We start from the raw sequence: 23,718 nt of genomic DNA, 5'->3' as shown, positions 1-23,718 counted from the left end.
GGAATCTTTACAGCAGACTCATAAAACTAGTTTAGTAGTAGGTAAAATAGATAACATAAAATGCCAGTAAAAAGCAACTACTTACTGCTCTGTTTTAGCCAGATTAAATTGTCTCCTACATGACATCTGATGCCATTATGAGCAGACTGACTGCTGCAGCAAAGGATATTGACAGCGACTTGAAATCCTCTTCCCCAGGGCATAAGGGAGAACCAGCATTAAGCAGTAAAAATTGTTATTTAGGATAGTTTTTGAAGGTCTGTGACCCCCCTTTTTTTTTACTCTTTCATTTAGACCTAGCCATCTTTTAGGGGAGTTTTGTGCTTTTGGTCACTCAGTGGCTATGTATAGGAAACAGATTATTTTAGTATTGTATTGCATAAATTTATATTCTGCTTTTTATCCAAAATAACGCAAAGCTGATTACATACAAGAGCAACTTTACATTAGAAGGGATATACAGTGATAATTTCACAAAGTACAGTAAATCAGACAACTTATATCTCCAAAAATACAGCCATAATAATTTACAACTGTTGTCTTGAAAATGCTTCAAGTGCCTTATCAAAAGAGTATATGATCAAATTTGATGAATCTGAATGGGGATTCCATTCTAAAAATGTAGCACTCTTGATAACAGAATGAACGTTCCCAGATAGATCTAAACCTTACATTTTTCATTGAGGAGAAATCTCAAATGTAATTTACTGAAAGGAAATATTAACATTTGTATTACATTTTCAGAACCTAATCTATAAAACACTTGAAAACCAGGCAGGCTATCTTAAGCAAATCTATGTTTCCATTTTGAGCAAATGAAACTCATTCACTAATCAAGTGGCTTCATGAAATGTATAAACCAAGGAGGTCATTGGGATTAGACTATGTTTATTATTTTGATTATATTTCTTTTCAGTTTTGTAAAATTGTTGATTTAATCATCACGATTTGAAAGCACAACACCACTTTGTGAAAAACTCCATTGGCTCCCTATTAAGGAACGAATAAGCTTCAAAGCCCACACAATGATCCACAAGATCCTCAATGGTGAATCTCCAAGCTATATGTCCAACTTGATCGATCTTCCAGGCAGGAACGGATCGAAATCTTCTCGAACATATCTCAACCTTCATCATCCCAACTGTAAAGGCCTTAAATACAAAACCTACTACGCATCCAACTTCCCTGTCATAGGCAGCCAACTCTGGAACGCCATACCTCGACACATTCGAAAAACCAATGAACACCTTCCCTTCCGAAAGCTGCTGAAGACTTACCTCTTTAAACAAGCCTACCCAAACGCCCCAATGTAAATCTTGAACCTAATCCTCACCACTAATACTACCCACACTCCAATCCTTTCCCCACATCTCTTACTATCGTCCTACTCTATATAACCATGTTAACTCTGTGAAACTTTGTACCATACTTTGTGTTATCTCTGTGATACTTTGTACCATACTTTGTAAGCCGCACTGAACCTGCTATTGAGCGGGAAAGAGTGGGGTATAAATGCTATAAAATAAATATAAAACAAATAAATAAATAATTAGTTTATATCAGGGTTCTCAACCCAGTCCTTTGGACACAACAAGCCAGTCTGTTTTTCAGAACAGCTCTAATGAATATACATGTGATAGATTTGCATGCACTGCCTTCATTGAATGCAAAAGTATCATATACATATTCATTAGAGTTAGCTGAAAACCAGACAGGCTATCCTGAGAACTGGACTGAGAATGCCTGGCTGTTGAGGATAATTTTAGTCTGTTACTATGTATTTGCAAATTTGCTGTTTCTTGGTTAGAAGATTTTCTTTGAAGTAAATCCCTTTGGTTCTGTATGTTGTAAAGCTTCATTGTTCAGTCCCATTGATAGCAGAAGCATGAAGAGGAATATTTTACAATAGTGCACATCTCAGCTTCCCTCAGCAAGGAACCATCCAGGTCTCTAGGGCTTGATTTCTCCACCAGCATTATGCAGTGCATTATGGGAGTCTGAGGCTCTCAGAATCAATGACTATGGAGTCCTTTAAGTTGTTGCACTTAGCAAATATTAATGTACAGTAAGTGCATAAGCTGTGCCCAGCATGCCCTCTAAAGTTACTGCACAGAAAAGTTCTCTAACATGAATTACAATTCACAATACATGTCAAGTGGCTGTATCAACTAAGGCCGGTGCTGGGCTGAGTTCCGCATATAGCAATCTGGTTGTAGAATGAGCTGGAGAGGGCTTTGATGGAAACTCCAGTAATTTGGAACATGACAGTGCTGGGCAGACTTGTGTCCCGCAAAGGACAAGACAGATACGGATAGGCTGGAGTGGGCTTTGACGGCAATTCCAGTAGTTGGAACACAAGGACAGTGCCGGGGGCGGACTTCTACAGTCTATGTCCCAGAAAAACCATGATCACGTATATAATATCACATTCATTGTTGATTTAATCTTGAACTGAGAATGAATATGACTGTTGGGCAGGCTGGATGGCCCATTCAAGTATTTATCTGTCATCACTTACTATGTTACAGTAAGTGCATCTGTGCTAAACACCTCCTCTTGAGAAGTGCACAATACATACCAAGCGCTAACTGCATTGTGCAGTTTACACCTTTTCTCTGTCAAGTTCCCACTCCCATACAGCATGCAGTTAATATGCAAATAAGCGCATGATGTCATGCCACCACACTCACTAATTTATGCGTTCGCTGCTTAAATGGAGGCATGGAGGAGTGGCCTAGTGGTTAGAGCACCAGTCTTGCAATCCAGAGGTGGCCAGTTCAAATCCCACGGCTGCTCCTTGCGACCTTGGGCAAGTCACTTAACCTTCCATTGCCCCTGGTACAAAATAAGTACCTGAATATATGTAAACCACTTTGAATGTAGTTGCAAAAACCACAGAAAGGTGGTATATCAAGTCCCATTTCCCTATTTGAGATTCTACATGGGCGGCCACGCAGGCTTCTGTTTCTGTGAGTCTGACATGCTGCACATATGTGCAGGATGTCAGACTCACAGAAACAGAAGCCTGCGCAGCTGCAATCTGCAAGGGCAGGCTTCTACATGGAATGTAGTGGAGGAGTAGCCTAGTGGTTAGAGCACAGGTCTTGCAATCCAGAGGTGGCCATTTCAAATCCCACCGCTGCTCCTTGTGATCTTGGGCAAGTCACTTAACCCTCCATTGCCTCAGGTACAAACTTAGATTCTGAGCCCTCCTGGGACAGAGAAATATCCAGAGTACCTGAATGTAACTCACCTTGAGCTACTACTGAAAAAGGTATAAGCAAAATCTAAATAAATTAATCAACTTTAGTAAAAAGGGGCCTCTATTTATCTCCCAACTCCACTCCTTAAGTTAGTTTTCAACACACTGAGGAGCACTCATTTTAACAACCACCAAGAAGCTGATGTATCAAAGGGCACCAGGCTTCATATAACCTTTTTGCTTCCATTTTAGCACAGGTTTGAGAGTTAAGCTTCACTTATGATCTATTAAGCTTTTTAATGCACAAAAGTATACAGTGAAAATGTGTGCTAAAATTTGTGCACCTTTATGCAAATGCCCATTGTGAAGCTTCATTTCACCCAAGGCATCCGGGTCTGAAAAGTGCCATCCAAGTTAAGATGTTCAAAACTTCCCTGATATTTTATAAAAAGTTGCCTTGTAAAATATGTGTAAGGACATGCAGAAGTACACATTATCTGCTTACACAAACAGTAGAAGCCATTTTACAAAACAAACATACAGTGGGGGAAATAAGTATTTGATCCCTTGCTGATTTTGTAAGTTTGCCCACTGACAAAGACATGAGCAGCCCATAATTGAAGGGTAGGTTATTGGTAACAGTGAGAGATAGCACATCACAAATTAAATCCGGAAAATCACATTGTGGAAAGTATATGAATTTATTTGCATTCTGCAGAGGGAAATAAGTATTTAATCCCTCTGGCAAACAAGACCTAATACTTGGTGGCAAAACCCTTGTTGGCAAGCACAGCGGTCAGACGTCTTCTGTAGTTGATGATGAGGTTTGCACACATGTCAGGAGGAATTTTGGTCCACTCCTCTTTGCAGATCATCTCTAAATCATTAAGAGTTCTGGGCTGTCGCTTGGCAACTCGCAGCTTCAGCTCCCTCCATAAGTTTTCAATGGGATTAAGGTCTGGTGACTGGCTAGGCCACTCCATGACCCTAATGTGCTTCTTCCTGAGCCACTCCTTTGTTGCCTTGGCTGTATGTTTGGGTCATTGTCGTGCTGGAAGACCCAGCCACGACCCATTTTTAAGGCCCTGGCGGAGGGAAGGAGGTTGTCACTCAGAATTGTACGGTACATGGCCCCATCCATTCTCCCATTGATGCGGTGAAGTAGTCCTGTGCCCTTAGCAGAGAAACACCCCCAAAACATAACATTTCCACCTCCATGCTTGACAGTGGGGACGGTGTTCTTTGGGTCATAGGCAGCATTTCTCTTCCTCCAAACACGGCGAGTTGAGTTCATGCCAAAGAGCTCAATTTTTGTCTCATCTGACCACAGCACCTTCTCCCAATCACTCTCGGCATCATCCAGGTGTTCACTGGCAAACTTCAGACGGGCCGTCACATGTGCCTTCCGGAGCAGGGGGACCTTGCGGGCACTGCAGGATTGCAATCCGTTATGTCGTAATGTGTTACCAATGGTTTTCGTGGTGACAGTGGTCCCAGCTGCCTTGAGATCATTGACAAGTTCCCCCCTTGTAGTTGTAGGCTGATTTCTAAGCTTCCTCATGATCAAGGATACCCCACGAGGTGAGATTTTGCGTGGAGCCCCAGATCTTTGTCGATTGACAGTCATTTTGTACTTCTTCCATTTTCTTACTATGGCACCAACAGTTGTCTCCTTCTCGCCCAGCGTCTTACTGATGGTTTTGTAGCCCATTCCAGCCTTGTGCAGGTGTATGATCTTGTCCCTGACATCCTTAGACAGCTCCTTGCTCTTGGCCATTTTGTAGAGGTTAGAGTCTGACTGATTCACTGAGTCTGTGGACAGGTGTCTTTCATACAGGTGACCATTGCCGACAGCTGTCTGTCATGCAGGTAACGAGTTGATTTGGAGCATCTACCTGGTCTGTAGGGGCCAGATCTCTTACTGGTTGGTGGGGGATCAAATACTTATTTCCCTCTGCAGAATGCAAATAAATTCATATACTTTCCACAATGTGATTTTCCGGATTTAATTTGTGATGTGCTATCTCTCACTGTTACCAATAACCTACCCTTCAATTATGGGCTGCTCATGTCTTTGTCAGTGGGCAAACTTACAAAATCAGCAAGGGATCAAATACTTATTTCCCCCACTGTATACAAAGTGCAGCTCCAGACAAGGTGGTCCTTAACAGGTAAAGCTATATTTTTTTAAACTGTACATAGAAAAGGAACCAACTGAGGAGCAGAGCTCTAAATTTCAAAATGTTGGCATTTTTTGGGTAGTTTCTAAGGCTAGAGAAATAAGCCCAATTGCCTCCTCAAACCCGCAGGCCCAAATAAGCAGCTAGTTCACACTTGTGTGTTATTTGGGGTGATGTCAGTGAGGAACTTTTTGGAGAAATACATAATTTCCCTTGTTTAAATGGGAAGTACACATATTTTAAAAGTTTGCCCACAACCTGCCTCCTTGAAATCTGCACATGCTGAGGCTATACATATGAAAGTAGTGATGTTTCAAAAAAAAAAAGACACTTATGAGAAGTGTTTTAATTCCACTCTGCCCTTCTAAATGTATTGTTTTAGCACCTGTAATATCTGTTTTTGTGTTTTTGCTTTGATCTTTCTTATGTGTTTTTATAATATTAGTGCCCATGTTGTCTCCTGCGCTAGAGCCCCTCTGAATATAGGAGCTGATTCTCAGAACCTCCGGCACTAATCGCACCAGCATTAGCAAGGAGGTTTGACAGGTGAGAGAGAAAGCATTACACGACAAGGCTGAAGGCATCTACACTGTTGTGCTACCTAGATGGTTCATACCTTTATATATGTATTTTCCTTGTCCATATCAATGTATATTTTTACACACTAATATTACATATATTTCTATAAATGTACATCTTTACATTTCTGTTCACTTGTTAATGTTTTTTTCTATCTATATATAGGTACATACATATTTTTTGTTAACTTTAGAATTTATTTTGATGTATTTGTTTCCACCTTTGTAATTTGATTTATATACCCTTTTCATATGTATGTTTCTACACAACATCTGAACATCTTATTTGAATGTTTTTGTTTAACATCAGTTTTGTCATACATTTCCTGTTTTAACTCTTGAAGTTTTTTAATATGACTGTTTTTAGACTCCTGAGGCAGGCCTGTGGCCGAAACACTGTACTGTGTTGAGTCTACAATAACGTTTGTTCATTTTATACTACCATTACTACAGTTTCCTGGAATCATTGGTCCACTTCCCACTTTTTTGCCTGTACTTCTTACTTCGTGGGATTTTGTGTTCTTCCACCTAGGTGGATTGCTTACCTGGTAGCACTGTAAATGTAAAATGTCTCTCTCAGTTTCAGTGTCCAGTTAAATTAAAATTTCCTTAGTACTTAGCTTGAATTTCAAGTTTTCTTGACTTTAGGAAAATTTCATCTGTACTGGTTGTCTTTATCTTGATCTTCTTCCTAAACTTATTCTTAAAAAGAAAATAATAGGAAAGAATCTGCCTCCCTGCAGTGTGTGTATCTAATGATGAGCCTGCCTGTCACAGGAACCTAGACTGAATATTCTAGTATAAATAAAATAAAATACAATTTTCTCTCTGTCTGAATTCCTCACTTATTCTAATAACTTTTTAATTCCTAACCCTAACTATGGAGAGAGCAGTTCCTCTTCCAGGAATTTGCTGAATTTGAGGATCACAGCTGGTCATATCACTCACACACACAGTCACACTGGATTCACACAGTCTTATGAGGTCTTGTTTAAATTAAATCTTTACTTTTCTAATGTCAGATAATGTATTTATCTGTCTAGTTCAGACTTCAGATATTAATCTATTTGTTTTCAATAAATTCTTTAAAAATATCTTTACATCTCAGAAGATTTCTTTCAGAAACAATATCGTATCAGTTCCTATTTCAGTCACTTCAACCCACCAAATGGCTATTAATATTAAATGCTTTCCAGCATTTTTCAGAATAAAATATATATATTTTAAATAGTATTCTAACTATTCTTTACCTTAGCTACTATCAATTAGTTCAAAGTAAACCTGTGAAGCACAGCTCTTCTCTCTCAGGAGAGAAATGAAAACCTCTGAAATTCAGTACAAACTTCTATAATCTACTTAGTACTCTCAGTTAAACTATTCTTAATCACTCTTTTATTATTACATTCAAACTTTCTCATACATTCTTTCCTTTCAGACCTCTCACACAGACACATCAAAAAGCAGGTCTTCTCTTATCAAAGTCTTCTGTTGCTCTCTCACAAGGGTTGCCAGGTGGAAAATTTTTTTCCCACCCAAACAAGCCCAAAACCAGCCCAAAACCCGCCCAAAGTCAAACCCCGCCCGACACCCCCACCCCCGCCGTCATCAACCCCGCCCCGCCGTCATCGGCCCCACCTCTTCCGGCACTAACCCCACCCAAAACGTCACTAACCCCACCCAAAATGCCACTAGCCCCGCTCCCTGAAAAAGCGTGAAAAAAACCACGAAAGACCCCAAAACATGCCCAAAAAACCGCAACCCGCCGCGGGCAAAAATTTCCTATGGCGGGTCGCGGAAAACCGCCCACCTGGCAACACTGTCTCTCACCAACTGTTACTAGTCAGGTCCCTTACTAGAGAACAGTGCAGCCAATCAAAAAGCTCCTTTTGAGATCAGATTTCCATATTGACATTCCATTGTACATTTTAGGTTAAAAACAGTATATAAAACCTTCACTTTTGGATTTAAATTACATAACACAAGTCAGAGCAATGCCCTAACGTTTATTCTATAAATAAGTCCATTAAAATAGACCCCCAAATAGCCAAACTGGAACTTCACAAAATTGGTCTAATTTGCATAAAATCTAAACATATCAAACCCCATAGCAAGCAAGTATAAACTTCCAGGACCTGAATTCCACCATTAAAATGCATGCAAACACTTTTAAAATTTATTTTTAAGACTTTTAAAACTTTCAGGTGTCAGTGCAGGTCTCCTTTAATGGTACTGCGCATGTGCCAGAATTTGTGCCATTTCAATGTGACCTTGGCAACCAGGATGCTTCCAAACACCCCCTGTACTTCCCATCAGTCCCTGGGGCAAAATTAATTATAAATGTGCCATAGGCACGTGCCTCATGCACACACAATTGCGCACAACTCCCGATTTTGGCAATATTAATTTGTTATTAATTAGACCCTTCTTTGGGTCCCAATAAGTCCCATTTTTATATTTTAATAATACAGTGGTGGCACAGTGTTCCTCGGTGCTCCGTTTTAACACTGGAGCCATTGGGCAGAAACGGGGCACTACGGATGTGCTGAAACGTCATTAGTGCCGTTGTGTCCTCCAACGTCGCGGACTCACTTCTAGCATTCCCCGGGCTCCTATAGGCCTCAGGGAGTCCGGGGCTTTTCCTGCCAGGTCTGCCCTGCCTCATATTTACCAAGGGCGGTCCGGAATCATGTGGTTCGCGCCGGATGTGCAATCCTGCACCGGACCCCCCCACACACCCTCCAAACACATCCTGGAGCCTCCCCAGTTCCCAGGTAAACAAAAAAAAAAAATTTTTATTCATACTGGTTACAGATATTTTATTGATTTTAATGTATACCACTTTGGGCACATCTGTGAACCAGGAAGTTGGTTATGCAAGTTAATTACTGTAGAAATGCTTTTTAAATTTGGTTGGTTTAAGGTAGTTTCATGATGTGTTCCCTAGTCTTTGTACTATCTGAGGGTAAATAACCATTCTCTATGTACTTGCTCTATCCCACTCATGATTTTATAGGACCTCTATTATACTGCCTCTCATTCATCAAGCTGGAGACCCTAACCTGTTTACCTCTTCATAAGAGAGGTGTTCCATCCCCTTTATCATTTTTGTTGCTCTTTTCTGAACCTTTCTAGTTTCGTTATATCCTTTTTTTTAGATCGGAGAACCAGAACTGCACACACTAAGGTGCTGTAGCACAGATGTGCACATAAGCATTATAATAATTTTGTTTTCCATTGGTTTCTGTTTTCCCAAATATTTCCTAACCTTGTATTTGTTTTTCTGGTTGTTTCTATCCACTAAGCTAGAGATTTAACTGTGATCACAATGACTCCAAAGTCCTTTTCCTGAGCAATAAGCCTTAACAAGGAGGGCAACATGTTTAGGATTAATTTTTGTTCACATTTTACTTTGAACTTGCCTGCATTTTCTTCTGCCCTTTAGATATCTAGTACCCTGAATGCTTCTTCTTCCATCATGAAAGTAGGTAAAAGAAAATCAATAAGCTAGCTGGTACTGTTCTAAGGCTGAAAGCTTTCAAGAGTGCTGCAAAAGGGCCTGTGTCTTTAAATATTCATTACCCTCCTAAACGTAATCTGTACCCAATTATTTTTTTATTCTCAACAGTTTAATTTAAAATACAACACTTGGTTATTTACATGACGTTTATAATGGAAAATGCTGCTACTGCCTATGAGAAGGAAAGCCACTTTCTCCTTTTGCCTGACCTTTTTCCTTCTCCCACTGCCCTTTGAACTACACGGTGTCCTGAGTATTCACACTGACTTGCCCAGTAATCAGCCATTCTTCACATCAGACCTATCAGTGCCTGGCTCCTACGTCGCTTACCATATTTTATAAATCCAATCAGTAGTACAAGGCAGCCAGGCTTGCCAGCTTCCTGATCTTTTTTAGAAGTGACGTGCTCTCCTGTGCTTGTGACAAGATTTCTCTGCACTAAGGTCAGATCCAGGCTCCAACGATGATGAAAAGCAATCAAGAATGAAACTTGTTAACATTAGTGTTTAGGAAAATAGAGATCAATATGAAATGCTAGAAAGAGACGTACACACATTAAGACAAAGTCTCACCTTTATTAGAAAACAGTTTTACTATGAAGCTCTGTGATGGTTCTCCCAGTTCCCCTGGCGTGTCGGGGGAGCTGATGTTGCAAGCCATCAGCAATCAGAGAGGGTTTGCACTCATTTTACAAAAGTTAACATTCAGTAGAAAAAAAAAAAGACCAAATTTGTTCTCAATATAAATAACCTGTGAGCAACCCCCCAAAAATGTCTATAAACCTGTGCGCAACAATCTCTGTAAAAATGCAGACTTTCCAAAGTGGTGCTGAGGTTGAATGCCTCTTCCTCTCTGTATCAGATCCCTTGTGTAAGCCTGGCAGAAGAGGGGCATTAACCACTGCTCACACTTTCAGGTCCACCCCTGCTATCCTCTGCCACTGAAGGGGAACAGCTAAGACACCTGCTTTCCTCACAAAACCCCACTCAATTCCACTTTAGGGTCTAATCTGCTCCAGGGTCTAATGGTCCCTTTTTCCATGCAAGTCCCCCAGAAAACTGCCGGCAGACTCCCCTTGCATATCCAAAAACACAAGATGGGGAGTGCATATATCAACAAATTCTCCAGCATACAAAGTCCTTGTTTCAACTGTAATATAGTTTCCAAGCTCAAGGCTATGTTCGTATGCTGGCACCAAGCCTTCCTCTTCAGTAAATGGTAAGACAGCACAAAGCAATGATGGAGGGGATGAAGAGTGGTCCCAGTGTGAATAACAGCACAGATGACTTGGGCAGTAACATGCTCCCTCAGATGTCCATGTAATCGTCATCATCTGTATCGCTCTCCTGCGAGGACTCCTGACTTGAGGTTTCCAGGATCTCCAGGGCTGGCTGACTGAGCTTCTCCTTCTTCACATTAGCTGCTGACTGAGATGACAGGATAACAGACTGCCCCAAATAAGAGACAAAATGGCAGTGAGCAGGACACATATTCTGAGGCCTACCATAGATTTTATCCTGAACCTCATCCATACAGCTGGCACTCTTGACACACTCCTTTCATGCTATGACTGCAGAGCTGTGACGTGCCCCTTAGCCAGCACTCCTACACAATTTTAAGCATTATGGAGTTTCCCCTCAATTGATCCTGACACCTGTATGGTTAATACGGTCTCTTACCTTTAGCTTTTGCTTGGTCTCCTCTGAAATGCTGCCTTTGGGAGACAATAACGTGGGGGTTGGTGGTGTAACGGTGATCGCAGGGGGAAATTTGGTGATGGTTGATGGGATTAAAAGCTTTGGCATGTTGGGAGGAATGCGAGTTTTGATCCTAGTACTGTCTGTACACTGTACACTGGATTCTGACTCTGGCTTGGAGGAATCTGTGGAAAGAGGATTAAAAGACATCAGTGATCACATGTAGCTGTAACACATTAGAATAAATAAGGACCCAAAGTATGTAAAGCATAATTCTAGTCCAGAACATCCACAGCATCACCTTTCATTCTCCCTCTCATGAAGGGGTGCTTTACCTCCATCCCCTCAACTGCTAAATGCAAAATATTGTACGATCCCCTCATTTTCCAGTATGGTTTCCATTTTTTCACATGAGAAATAAATCACTGTGGAAGTATTAGGCAGGCATGTGATTTCTCACCTTGGCTGCCGCAGTGCCCCGAGCTTGTACTGGTCACAGTTTCAGCTTGCCACTGAACTGCTTCTGAGGATGAGGCAACAGCTGCCATCTTCATCTGCTGGCAAAGCTGGGATTCCTGTTGCTGAAACCCACGAGTTTCTTGGGGTCGCTCCAGCTCTTCCTCCTCTGCAGAAAACCAAAATTATGACAGGTCAGTAATAAAGAGGCACGGGTGTCACCATCATCGAGAGCACATTAGTCCAGGTTCTCTGCTAGGGATAAACCGAGAGGGCCTGAATTAGGAATCATACTAGAAATGAAGTAAGCACACGCCACATGACCTCAGAGAAGGCCAAAAGACTAGCCTCAAGCAATTTCAGATTTCAGTGCAATCTTTATCTACCACCATATACACTACCCTTCCTCTTATAAGTCTCTGCTAATAGAAAATGTTCCACAATTTCAGCACTGTCAAGGTCTAAGCCTGAGCTACATTCTTTTTTTAAATTATCACAGTAGAAGTTTTTCATCTGGCATTTATTTACACAGGCTTGATATACCGCTAGGATCTACATACCACCGAGGAGGGCATTTCATATGGGACAGTCGCCATGGGGTGCATGCTTGAAATGTGGAGCTAGCCGGGCAACGCTGGGGCACATGTTCTGGTCATGTACAGGGATACATGGATTTTGGACAGAGCTTGTACAAGATACGTCCAAAATATGGAGAAGAAGGTGGAAATGCGAACCTGCCTTACTTTTTGGGTAATTGAAACTGGGGCATCCGACCCCCAAAGGGTTAAAAACCTTTGTTAATAAGGCAATTATTGTGGGACAACAGGTCATTTTAATGAAATGGCTCACATACAAATATCCAACGTTACAACAATGGCTTTCGATCGGGTGGAGTGGAGATATCTCTTCGATGTGCTGAGCGCATAAGATATCAGCGGGGGTTTTTTTGAGCAGGCCGTCCAAATATTGTATAGGGATCCAAGGGCACAAGTGTTTGCAAATGGGGTTTTCTCTGACTGGTTCCCAATCACTAGGGGAACCAGGCAGGGATGCCCCTTGTCCCCGTTGTTGTGTTGTCTTTGGACCCGTTACACAGGGAGATACAAGGTAACGCAGGGATTAGGGGAGTGAAGATTGGACAGCAGACTTTCAAATCAGCAGCATTTGCAGATGATCTTTTACTGCTTATTTCGGATCCAGAGTTCTCATTACCCCACCTAATGGAAAGCTTGGAGGAATATAGTGACTTCTCTGGTTTCAAGACTAACCTAGCCAAATCAGAGGCACAGGCCAGTTCAGAGAAGGTCAGGCGAATTTGGGGTAACACCTTCCCATTGAGATGGGCCCAAGACTCATTCAGATATTTGGGTATACAGCTTTCAATAAATCCCAAGCATCTATGTGACCTTAATATTACCAAATTACTGGAGGATACTAGGCAGAGGCTGGCTCTTTGGACAACACTTCCCCTGACCCTCATGGGCAGGATTCAGCTCTATCACATGATAATCTTCCCCAGATGGCTGTATGTGCTACAGTCTCTCCCTATTCACATTTTGCGTCAGGATGTTTGAAGTCCTTACGGAAAATACTGAAATTTTGCTGGGGGTGGGGTGGGGAAACGCAAACTGCAGTGGAGATTCTTAGTGGGTCCGCAGACTCAAGGAGGATTGGGTATCCCAGATATGGGTAGATACAACCAGGCTTGTCTATTGAGGCACCTGCCAGACTGGCTCTTGGGTACTAACACATACACAGATGTGGACTTAAGCATACTTCCACCCCTGGCATTTGAATTATCTACTCCATACCCCTCGTGGGCGCCTGACCAGGGAGGCTCGGGGGAGCACACTGTTGAGGCCATTGTGGTCTCTTTGGCGTTCAGTACTTGCCTTGTGGAGGTAGGAGCCTACTAGTAGCGTATTTTTGCCATTAGGGGGGAACGCAGAGTTCTTGCCAGATAGTGAGAGCCAGATTCTGCGAAACTTGAAAGTGAAAGGGGTGCTGTTGCTAGAAGACGTAGTTAGGGAGGATGGGATCCTGAAATCTGCCCAAGAACTTTTCCTCTGGAGAGGGGTCCTGCGGTGGTTCTGGCCTATCTTCAGCTATCGCATTACGTGAGAGCCTTACCAGCTGGCAGCCTGTCAGCAGGTTTCGGCCAGCAGCTGCGGGAGTTCCTGGAGGAGGATGCACAGGGTCAGGTTGGGAAATCGTTCGTCTACGACGAGCTTGCAAATGGTGGCTGACCGGTGGGAGCAGGATGTGGGTAGATCAATTGAGTCAAAGTTATTGTTGGCAACTCTCAAAGGGGGCCCACGAATGGTGCATAGCGCAGAACAGCAAAAGTGTCAGTTTTGTACACTACATAGAATGTATTTCTTCCCTCAGCAGGCTAGCCATGCGGGGGTAGAGGATACGGGACGTCGGAAATGTGGAATGATAGGGGCTTCTTTATATCATAGATTGTGGCAGTGTAGATACATAAGAGCATTTTGGTCAGCTACAGTGGGATTCTTCTGTTTGGTATTTGGACGTAGGGTGTCCCTCACGTTTGAAAAAGTGATTTTCTGTACATTAGGCTGGTGGGGGTCGGGAAAGTTGGGTGATAAGTTATTTTTAGGCAAAGCTTGTATTCTGGGAAAGAAATGTATTCTTAACCATTGGATTCAGGATCATCCCCCCTCTGTATAGTATTGGAGGAATAAATTACATCAGCTCATGATATGGGAGTCAGAGGATGCTCACTTGTCTCCGAAGAGGCAGCAGAGGTTTCTGGCGATCTGGGGGGCTTATTTGACTAGAGTTTCTCCTGCAGCTCGGAGTCCAATTTTGAACAGATTTTCGCTGGGCTGTTGAGGGTGGCTGGGTGGGGGGACCAGGCATCACAGGGATGGGTTAGGGGGTTGGCGATTAGGGGATAGAGAATATATTACTTGAGGGTAGGTCGGACAAGAAGGGCAAAGGTCAGGCCTACACATGTGGAACCACTGTTCTTGGGTGGGGTTAGTGGGAGGAGGGATTTGGGGAGCAGGTTGGGGGGATAGGAGGTATAGGGAGGGACGTGAGGACACAGAAGTATAATGGTCTTTTGGAGGTAGTTGTTGTTGCTATGTTGGGATGCTTAGGATCTGTTTTCGAAGTCTATGCAGGAGGTATGTTGTTCGCTCTTGAGAAGCTTTCCAATTAGACTGCTTCTAGTTAAACACACAGAATATAACACAAAGAGACAGAAGCTTTATGTAGTAGGAGACTAAGGAAGGATTAAAGTTCCTTAAATAAGTTCATTGTAGCTGGGAAATTATGAGGGTCTGTGTTTAATGTTATACTTAGAATAAAGGTGCGGGGTGGGGATGCACTTAAAAAATAAAAAAAAAAGAAAGTTGAAGGTATGTAATAGCTTGCTCACACTATGTACTTCTTGTTATTTGAGTCTGTACGTAATTCTACTGTGGACGTGTCTCTTCTGTATTGACCTCAATAAAAACTGTTGAATTAGAAAAAAAATTGTCTGTGGTACCTGAACCTTGGAGGGTGGCCAATGTAATGCTGATTTTTAAAAAGGGTTCCAGGGGTGATCCAGGAAATTACAGAACAGGAAGCCTGATGTCAGTGCCGAGTAAAACAGTGGAAACTACTATAAAGAATAAAATTATGGAACACATAAAAAAACATGGTTTAATGGGCCAGTCAGCATGGGTTCAGCCAAGGGAAGTCTTGCCTCACCAATCTGCTTCACTTCTTTGAAGGTGTGAATAAACATCTGGATAAAGGTGAGCTGGTTGATGTAGTGTATCTAGATTTTCAGAAAGCTTTTGAGAGACTCCTGAGAAAATTAAAGAGTCATGGGATAGGAGGCAATGTTCTGGTATGGATTAGGAATTGGTTACTGGACAGAAAACAGAGGGTAGGGTTAAATGGTTATTTCTCTCAATGGAGAAGGGCAAATAGTGGAGTGCCACAGGGATCAGTACTGGGACCGGTGCTATTTAACATATTTATAAATGTTATGGAAATCAGAATGAGTGCGGTGATTAAATTTGCAGATGACACAAACTATTCACGGTTGCTGAAACACATGCAGACTGTGAAAAATTGCAGGAAGACCTTAGAAAATTGGAAGACTGAGCATCCAAATGGCAGATGAAATTTACTATGGACAAATGCAAGTTGATGCACATTGGAAAGAATAATCCAAATCATAGTTACCTGATGTTAGGTTCACCTTGGGGGTCAGCACCCAAGAAAAAGATCTAGGTATCACTGTAGATAATACACTGAAATCTTCTGCTCAGTGTGCGGCGGTGGCCAAAAACGCAAACAGGATGCTAGGAATTATTAGGAAAGGGATGGTGAATAAAACCGAAAATACTATAATGCTTCTGTATCACCCATGGTGCGACCTCAACTTGAGTATTGTGTTCAATTGTTGTTGACGTATCTCAAAAAATATATAGCGAAATTAGAAAAGATTCAAAGAGCGACCAAAATGATGAAGTGGATGGAACTACTCTCATATGAGAAAAGATATGATTGAGGTCTACAAAATCCTGAATGTTGTAGAACGAGTAGAAGTGAATCGATATTTTACTTGTTTCAAAAGTACAAAGACTAGGGGACGGACACTCAAGGAAGTTACATGGAAACAATTTTAAAACAGGAGGAAATATTCTTCACTCAATGAATAGTTAAGCTCTGGAACATTTTGCCAGAGGATGTAGTAACAGCATCTAGTGTATCTGGGTTTAAAAGAGTTGGACTAGATAGCAGCAGGAATCCTGTGAGGATCCCCTTCAGGTCCGCAGGTATGGACCGGGGTTCACGAGGGTCCCGTGGGGATGGACCCAGGTCCTGCAGAACCACAAGGGTAACCGACCTATGCTTTCCCTCCTTGCAACATACCTGAAGTCACCCTTGTGGTCTAGTGGCTTGCTTCGGGGCAGGAAAGATCCCCACTCTTTCCTGCCCACTGCTGCCACTTGTTTAAAATGACTGCCGAGACTTCAAGTGGCGGCCTTTGCGAGGCTACTGCTTGTAGTCTCAGCAGCCATTTTAAGTAAGCGGCGACAGCGAGACAAATCAGTGGCAGTGGGCAGGACAGAGTGGAGATATTTCATGCCCTGAAGCAAGCCACTAGACCACCAGTGTGACTTCAGCTGTGTGGGGAGGGCACCTAGGGCTGGAGGGGAGGAGGATGCAGTGTGTGGGTACAGGAAGTAGGGGAAAAATGGAGCGAGGTTAGATTGAGAATACGAGATGGTAAAAGGCTATCTAGCCCAATGGGTTGAAGCCAGTAGGTGGAGACTGCTGCCACACTAGTTCACACAAAACAATAACAAAAGATTTTTAGAAATAAGGGACTGCCTATGCGTGGTCCATCTGTAAAAAAATCAGAAGCTGTACCAGTTGGTAGGCAGTGCCTTAAAAGGTGGAGGACAAAAGTTTTGTTTTTTTACTTGACAGCTTTTTAATTTATTTGAAAGCTTCTCATATGTAGATATAAATATCATGAAATAAAAACTGAATATCACTAAAATAGCTTCAAAAATTATTGCTGGTAGAAACAGAACTAATAAAGGCTGTGTTTTGTGCAAATTTTTCTACACTGTTCTATACAATACAGTAACACATGGCCAAATTTCAGTGAGGATATCCTGTTTACTGATGTGTTCTTCTTAACTGTTGTAATCTGCCTTGGGAAGCCCGGTGTTATAAAGATTGGAAGTAAAATTAAACTCTCCTTTCATTGGGACACATGGAATCACATCTTCACCTCCATCTCTTTTGTACAAATAGATTATTCTGTTTTGAGCATGTTTCAGGGACAAATGGTTTTCATAAGTCAAAATAATAAAAAAAATATTTCATGCAGATTTCTTTCTTGGTGTGTGTGTGTGTGTGTGGGGGGGGGGGGGGGGGGCAAGGTGACTGTGGTGCAGCAGAGAATGGGATAGAGATTACTTGTGGAGGGGACAGGTTAGATTTCTGAACTTGTGCTGTTTGGACAAGTTCCTGGAAGAAATGTCCATAGTCTGCTATTGAGACCCATGGGAATGCTACTGCTTGCCCTGGGATTGGTAGCATGGAGTGTTGCCACTATTTGGGTTTCTGCCAGCTACTTGGGACCTGGATTGGCCTCTGTTGGAAACAGGATACTGGGCTAGGTGGACCATTGGTCTGACCCAGTACGGCTATTGTTATAAGAGGCTGAGATCATACTCTATATACCTTGACTTAGGAGTGACTTTCATTACTGTCATGGTATGCACAAAACTAACCCATTTACAGATAACTCCTTCCCCCGTCTACCTCTCACTGAAGGAAACCCTAGAGCTGACCTGTAGCACCAGAAACTCTTACACAAGCAGTGTCTCCTACTGTGACAGTACTGAACTTCACTCCTAAGCTAGGGTGCACCTGCTATCTTCTGCCTTTTCTCCTGTTTAAAATAAAAAGTAAAAAAAAAAAAAAAAAGACATGAAGAACCCAGGGGAGTCCCATTCTGTTTCTGAGTGCAAAAAACTACATATCATTCTCTAAGCTTTCTAAAGTTTTCCAGAAATGCTCTGTGTTGGTGTGTTGTCAATGGTTTCTCCCCCTTATATGGCCACTCTAACATGCTTGAAGACACAGACATGTAGATACAAATGCAACAGAGGATCCGATAGCTTTGTCGACTGCTCAGGAGACAGGACACATACCATGAGCAAGATATGCCATGCCACAGGCGCCTTGCACTTGGGGACCTGGAGGCAGTGAGGCAGCAGCCGTGGAGGAACAGGAAGACACCAGTTTGGGTTTGAAGTGAAGATCACTGAGCCTCAGTAAGGGTTCAGAAGTCACAGCATCGAGCTGTAGAGGAGTAAGCTGCACAGATACTGGGGTCAGTGGGAAGAAGAGCTCTTTGCTGTCCTTGGTGTGCTTTGGAGTTGTTGGTGTGTCCCCTGTTGACTGAAAACAGAGAAAAGCAAACAAAGTTCGTTCAAATGTAAAGGAATCTGCCAGGAATGCAGTTCTGATATCAACCAGAGCTTCCACTTACACCCGGATTATATAAACTTGTGCACCCAAAGTCATGCCTAATGTGCAAATTTACACATGCAACTTATAGAAAAGGGCAGTTGTATGCACAATTTAAGTTAATAATTGGCCGTTAATTGGAGTTAACAGCCAGTTATTGGCTTTAATTGGTGTTAGAATTATTGGTGTTACTTGGTATTAATTAGCCCCAATTAGCATTTGCATGAGCAGAACTGCCCTAAGTCACCACTGTAGAAGTTGCGTGCACTGATTCCATCTCATGCAACTTCTGGGGGGTGGGGGGGGGGGTTGGATGTGGGAGAGGCATGGTTCGGTAAGGGGTGGGCGCAGGTTATAGAATACATGGTGTTATGCACTTAACTGCTGACAGATGCATGCACTTACATTGGTCAGACATGGCATAAGTTCGGTGCACAACTATGGACTTATGCTAGCATTCTGACTTCACTTATATAAAAGCAGTATATCAAGTACAAAATAAATATTCTATAATGGCAGTTGTGTGTGGAACTGCTGTTATAAAATTCAAGCTTAGTGCGCATCATCCCAGTACCTACATTTTGGCGTTCTTTCCTGAATCTACCCTAAAATGGTTAAAGTGTCACTGAGCTGGGAAACAAGAGCCTCAGTCAATGGTGGAAGTCAGGTCTTCCATATAGAAGTGCAGACCATCACACTGGCTGGTACTTCTTATTGTATTGTACTAAAAAAAGCTACACATTTTCTTTAATTTTTTTGTAGGGATTAAACTGCATCAGAAGATTTAACTGGATCTTCTGTTGGTTTAGCACTTTTCAACAACTCTTCCTTGGTTTCCAGTTCTGTCAGAATTCGTTCATATTCATTTATATATACATTTCTTATATTCCAAAAATGGTGTACATTTAAAACCACCTGAAGAAACTCCTACCACATATACCCTGAAGATTTGAGCATATTAAGGTGCTACAATCATCATCACAGCATACAAAACTTTATAAGGAGTCACAGGTTACGTGGAGGTGTATTTTCAAAGCACTAAGGGCCCTATTTACTAAGGTGTGCTAGTGTTTTTAACATGTGCTAACGCTAGACACCCATATGAATATATGGGAGTCTCTAGCATTGGCATGCACTAAAAATGCTAGTGCGCCTACAGCGTGGCTTAGTAAACAGGGCCCTTAGACTTACAAAGTTCCACAGTAACCTATGAAACTTTGTGCTTTGAAAATGAGCCCCTTAGTAATATAAATGTAATAGATTACTTATCTTTGCATTTATGCATCAAAATTTAAACATAGGAATTCTAGCTTTGTACGTTCCCAATCCTGGCCAGAAATAGGTTTCGCCCCACTCTTGGGCTTCATCAAGCAGAAACACTCAGAAATAGTAATCCTTTGCAAAAAAATAAATCCATATTATCAGCAACACTACGAAAATGCTTCCACACTAAAGAAATGCAGATAAATGAATGCAAAAGTACATACACATATATAATAATTGTTAAGGTTCTATTCAGATCTGTATTTTGTTTGATATTTATCAGTGGATTTCTTGCAGAGATGTTTTTCCTTGTGTGTGGTGTAGCTTCAACAAAACAATGCCATAAGCCTACATTCACAACTACCCGGGATTTTTTTTAATTTTTAAGCACCTCCCCCATCACTCCTGCTCAATTTCAGGCAACCACAGCAATAAATGTCCTTGGCCAAGGGACCACACTTTCTTTCAGAATGCACAATGTGCGCACTAAGTCTGGCCATTATGTGTTGTTGCATGACACGTGAGGACACTGACTTCCTCTGCAGCATCCTCTAACCCAAAGAAACCATAAAGGAGACGATTTCAAAGTTGTTTACCTGCTGGAGAAGTAGCAAGGTAACTGGCTCTTTCAAAACATGTCCACTATGATTCGGATTATTCTTCCCAACGTGCATCACTTTGCATTTGTCCACATTTTATTTATTTGGATTTATTTACCGCCTTTTTGAAAGAATTCACTGAAGGCAGTGTACAGTAAGAATAAATCTGAGAAGTTCTTGGAGAAGAGAACATCTCTGTGGTGTGCTTAGAATCCAAACTATATAGATAGGAAAGGTCCCACTCAACTTTCTTTCTGAGAAGTTCTGGGAGAAGAGGACTTTATCAGCTAGTCTCCACGGCCTTTCCCCCTAGTTTTAAAACTTGAAGTTTCTGCCATAGCTTAAAGATTAGGGTTTAAACGAGGAATTGTAGGATACTGACACAGAATTTTAAAATAAAAAAAGCAAGCAAACTCTCCATAGCCTTTTCCCCATAGTTTTAAAGCATGAAAATTTCTGCAACAGCTTAAAGATAAAGGTTTAAAAGAGGAATTGTGAAATATTGATAAACAGAATTTAAAAATAAAACAAACAAAACCAAGCAAACTTTATTAGCTAGTCTCCATAGGTTTAAAACTTGAAGTTTATGCCACAGCATTAACAGATAGTCTCTAGAAGGCACAGAAGGGCCCAGTTTAGGATTGAGGGGTCCATATGAAAAAATTTGCCACTGAGGTTTAGAAGATTGCTGTGTGTTATGCTGTTGCGATAAATATAGGTTTCAGTGTTGGGTGATACCTGATATACTCCTTTCATATCTGAGCACTGGCCTAAATCCTCTTCAAATGCCTGATCATTATCCATCAGTTTTACACTTAGGTTTCCCTTTATTTATTTCCAGTCGCCTTATCTCTTACACCCCTCAGTGACCTCTCTGCTCCTCTCCGTGATCCACTTTTGTTGTACCCTCTCATCGTCATATCTGACTTATATCAGGAATTCTTGCTTGAATGCCATTGCCCAACCCTGTGGAACATCCTTCTGCTCTCCATCAGGACTGAACCCTCTTTCCACAAATTTAAAGTAGAGTGATGTGGTACCCGTGTTAGTCCATTTATTTTGATCTGAAGAAAAAGGGTTACCTTTGAAAGCTAATAAAAAAAAATGTATTCTTAAGTCCAATCATCTTATTTTCTTTTCAGTGTTTTATTTTATTTCTATTGATTACCAGAAATTTAAAAAGTTACCCTTAAAACTTCTTCCCTAACACAGTCCTTTCCGCAACTTTAGTCTAATATCTTTTAATTGAGCCTGCTCTCTGTTCATTGGCAGCAGCATGATGCTGTGTCTTTCCCTCCTCCCACTGTTCTTCCATTTGGTAACTGAATTGTAATTATTTTGTCTCTTGTTGTGCTCCCTTTTGATTGTTGCCTTGTCCTGATCATTTACATTATTAAACTCCCTGGACTATTACTTTGATTTGTGGTACATCAAATAAAATTGAACTTGAACATTTAGTCAAACACTAGACGCTCATACTTAATGACTTAGGACCTGACAGCTTCACACACATGCACACACACAGGCCCAATCACAAGCCCATTAATATTGATGCGTAGATTTCGCATACACTACCTCACATTTCCACCTGAATGGGCCCCTCAGTCTGCACCAGGTAGAGTCACAGATTTTTTTTCTTCCTGGTCTGAGCAGCGGATTGCTCTGGATTCCTCACCGTTTTTGACACTAATGATGGAGCTGTCTGCCTGATAGAAGTGAGGCAGGAGCAGCGTTATTAAAGGGGGAAAAAACATCAAAGGGAAAGTGTTTTTTTCTTGCTTCTTGTTGATTTGACGATAGCCTGCAGTCGCCAGTTCAGGAGACGAGCCTTTAATTATATCCAGAGTACAGAGCAAGAAGAAGGATGCCATGGCAACAAGTAAATGCAACAGCCAACAAAATGGTCACCCCTCTCTTGGAAGTGAGATCAGCAAAAAGCATCTCAATTTCTCTTTTTTTTTTCCTCACTCTTTGAATCTCTCTGATACTTTAACAAAAGCTAGAGAACTCAGGAAGAAAAGCCCTAAGAGTGGTCCCTGCTGTCTGGCCAAATAGCAAAGAAACAGAATGAAAGGGGAAGACAGATACCCAAGGAAGCACACTGTACTAGAAAGCTCTGTTTCCCTTTAATTTGTTTTTTTTTTAAACCTGCTCCTGTCCCTCCCACAGTCATTCCCTGTAAGAGAATACCATCATAGCTTCTGGTGCTATAGTTTCTTTCAATACAAAGAACAGACCACCTGCGTGCCAGCAGGGTAACTTTAACGTATGAGCCAAAAATCAATCCATGTCTGCTCAGGAAAGAGCTTCCGAAGCCATTCATAGCTCTACATTTCAATGCTTCTTTCAATTTTAGGCTTTTAATCTATGTTATCTTAAAACAACAACCAGCCTCTCTCATTCCAAATAATCTGCAGCTAGGGTCACTCTCTGAGGTAATACAGAAAGGAACAGTCTCCATGAGGCGACAAAGTTATAGAGAAAATAGCAGCAGCAGTTTGTGTATTGATTTAAATGTTGGCCACATGTTTAATACACAGATTCAGCAGCATTAAATATATGCATAGGCCGCTGTCTGTATAGCGGCTGAATAGCACCAGTATATGGCTAGTTTTTAGTTGCCACCCTCACTCTGCCCCTTCACTATATGGATCGTGCCAGGACAGTTAGATATATTTTCCCCCTGGCACTATTTCATATAAGCTTTGAATATCTATAAAAAAGTAGTTATGTGTTTATCAGCTACCAACAAACATATTACTTCCTTTGAAAATTGACTCCACTGAGCTTTTGGATGCAAGAAGTACATTTGCAAATCTTTAAAACACCAAATTTTCTTAAACAGAAGAGATGGTGAAGAGAGGAACTGATATTTGGAGTATGATGTTGACAGCGATTAAAAAAAATAATAATTCAAACCTAAATGAAGCAGTCTCATTAAATGTATCAACATGTAAAGCTGCACGAATATTATGCAAGACCATGTGTGGTGTAACAGGGACTTCTGGCATTCCTAGCCTTTGGTGTTCACATACACAGAAACAAGAGCAAAGATGAACTGGCTGGCCAGACAGGATTGTAGACTGATCCTTGATCCAGCAGCATTAAGTAATGCAAGTTTCCCTGGGACAGTATGTAAGCAAAGCTCTTATTCCTAACCTCTGCCTGAGCTCCAGAAGTCAGAGAGATCTTTGCCTTTGCTTGGTGTA

The 23,718-nt window shown here is 41.6% G+C and overlaps 1 protein-coding gene across 2 annotated transcripts in view; it reads right to left on the bottom strand.

Moving 5' to 3' along the window:
* Positions 1-10,032: 10,032 nt before the first annotated feature.
* Positions 10,033-23,718, bottom strand: part of CABIN1 (calcineurin binding protein 1) — a 267,407-nt gene continuing 253,721 nt past the window's right edge. For both annotated transcript variants that reach the window (XM_030218338.1, XM_030218339.1), the window contains exons 34-37: positions 18,329-18,578; positions 11,635-11,799; positions 11,157-11,359; positions 10,033-10,925 (exon numbers count right to left, since the gene is read on the bottom strand). In XM_030218338.1, coding sequence (XP_030074198.1) covers positions 10,785-10,925; positions 11,157-11,359; positions 11,635-11,799; positions 18,329-18,578 — 759 coding nt within the window. In that variant the 3' untranslated portion in view covers positions 10,033-10,784. The remainder of the gene's footprint in view (positions 10,926-11,156; positions 11,360-11,634; positions 11,800-18,328; positions 18,579-23,718) is intronic.

Source organism: Microcaecilia unicolor, chromosome 11 (genome assembly GCF_901765095.1).
Source record: "Microcaecilia unicolor chromosome 11, aMicUni1.1, whole genome shotgun sequence".
In the NCBI taxonomy this organism is placed as follows: Eukaryota; Metazoa; Chordata; class Amphibia; order Gymnophiona; family Siphonopidae; genus Microcaecilia; species Microcaecilia unicolor.
The sequence above is the reverse complement of the archived record's forward strand: the minus strand, read 5'-3'. Positions and strand labels throughout refer to the sequence as shown.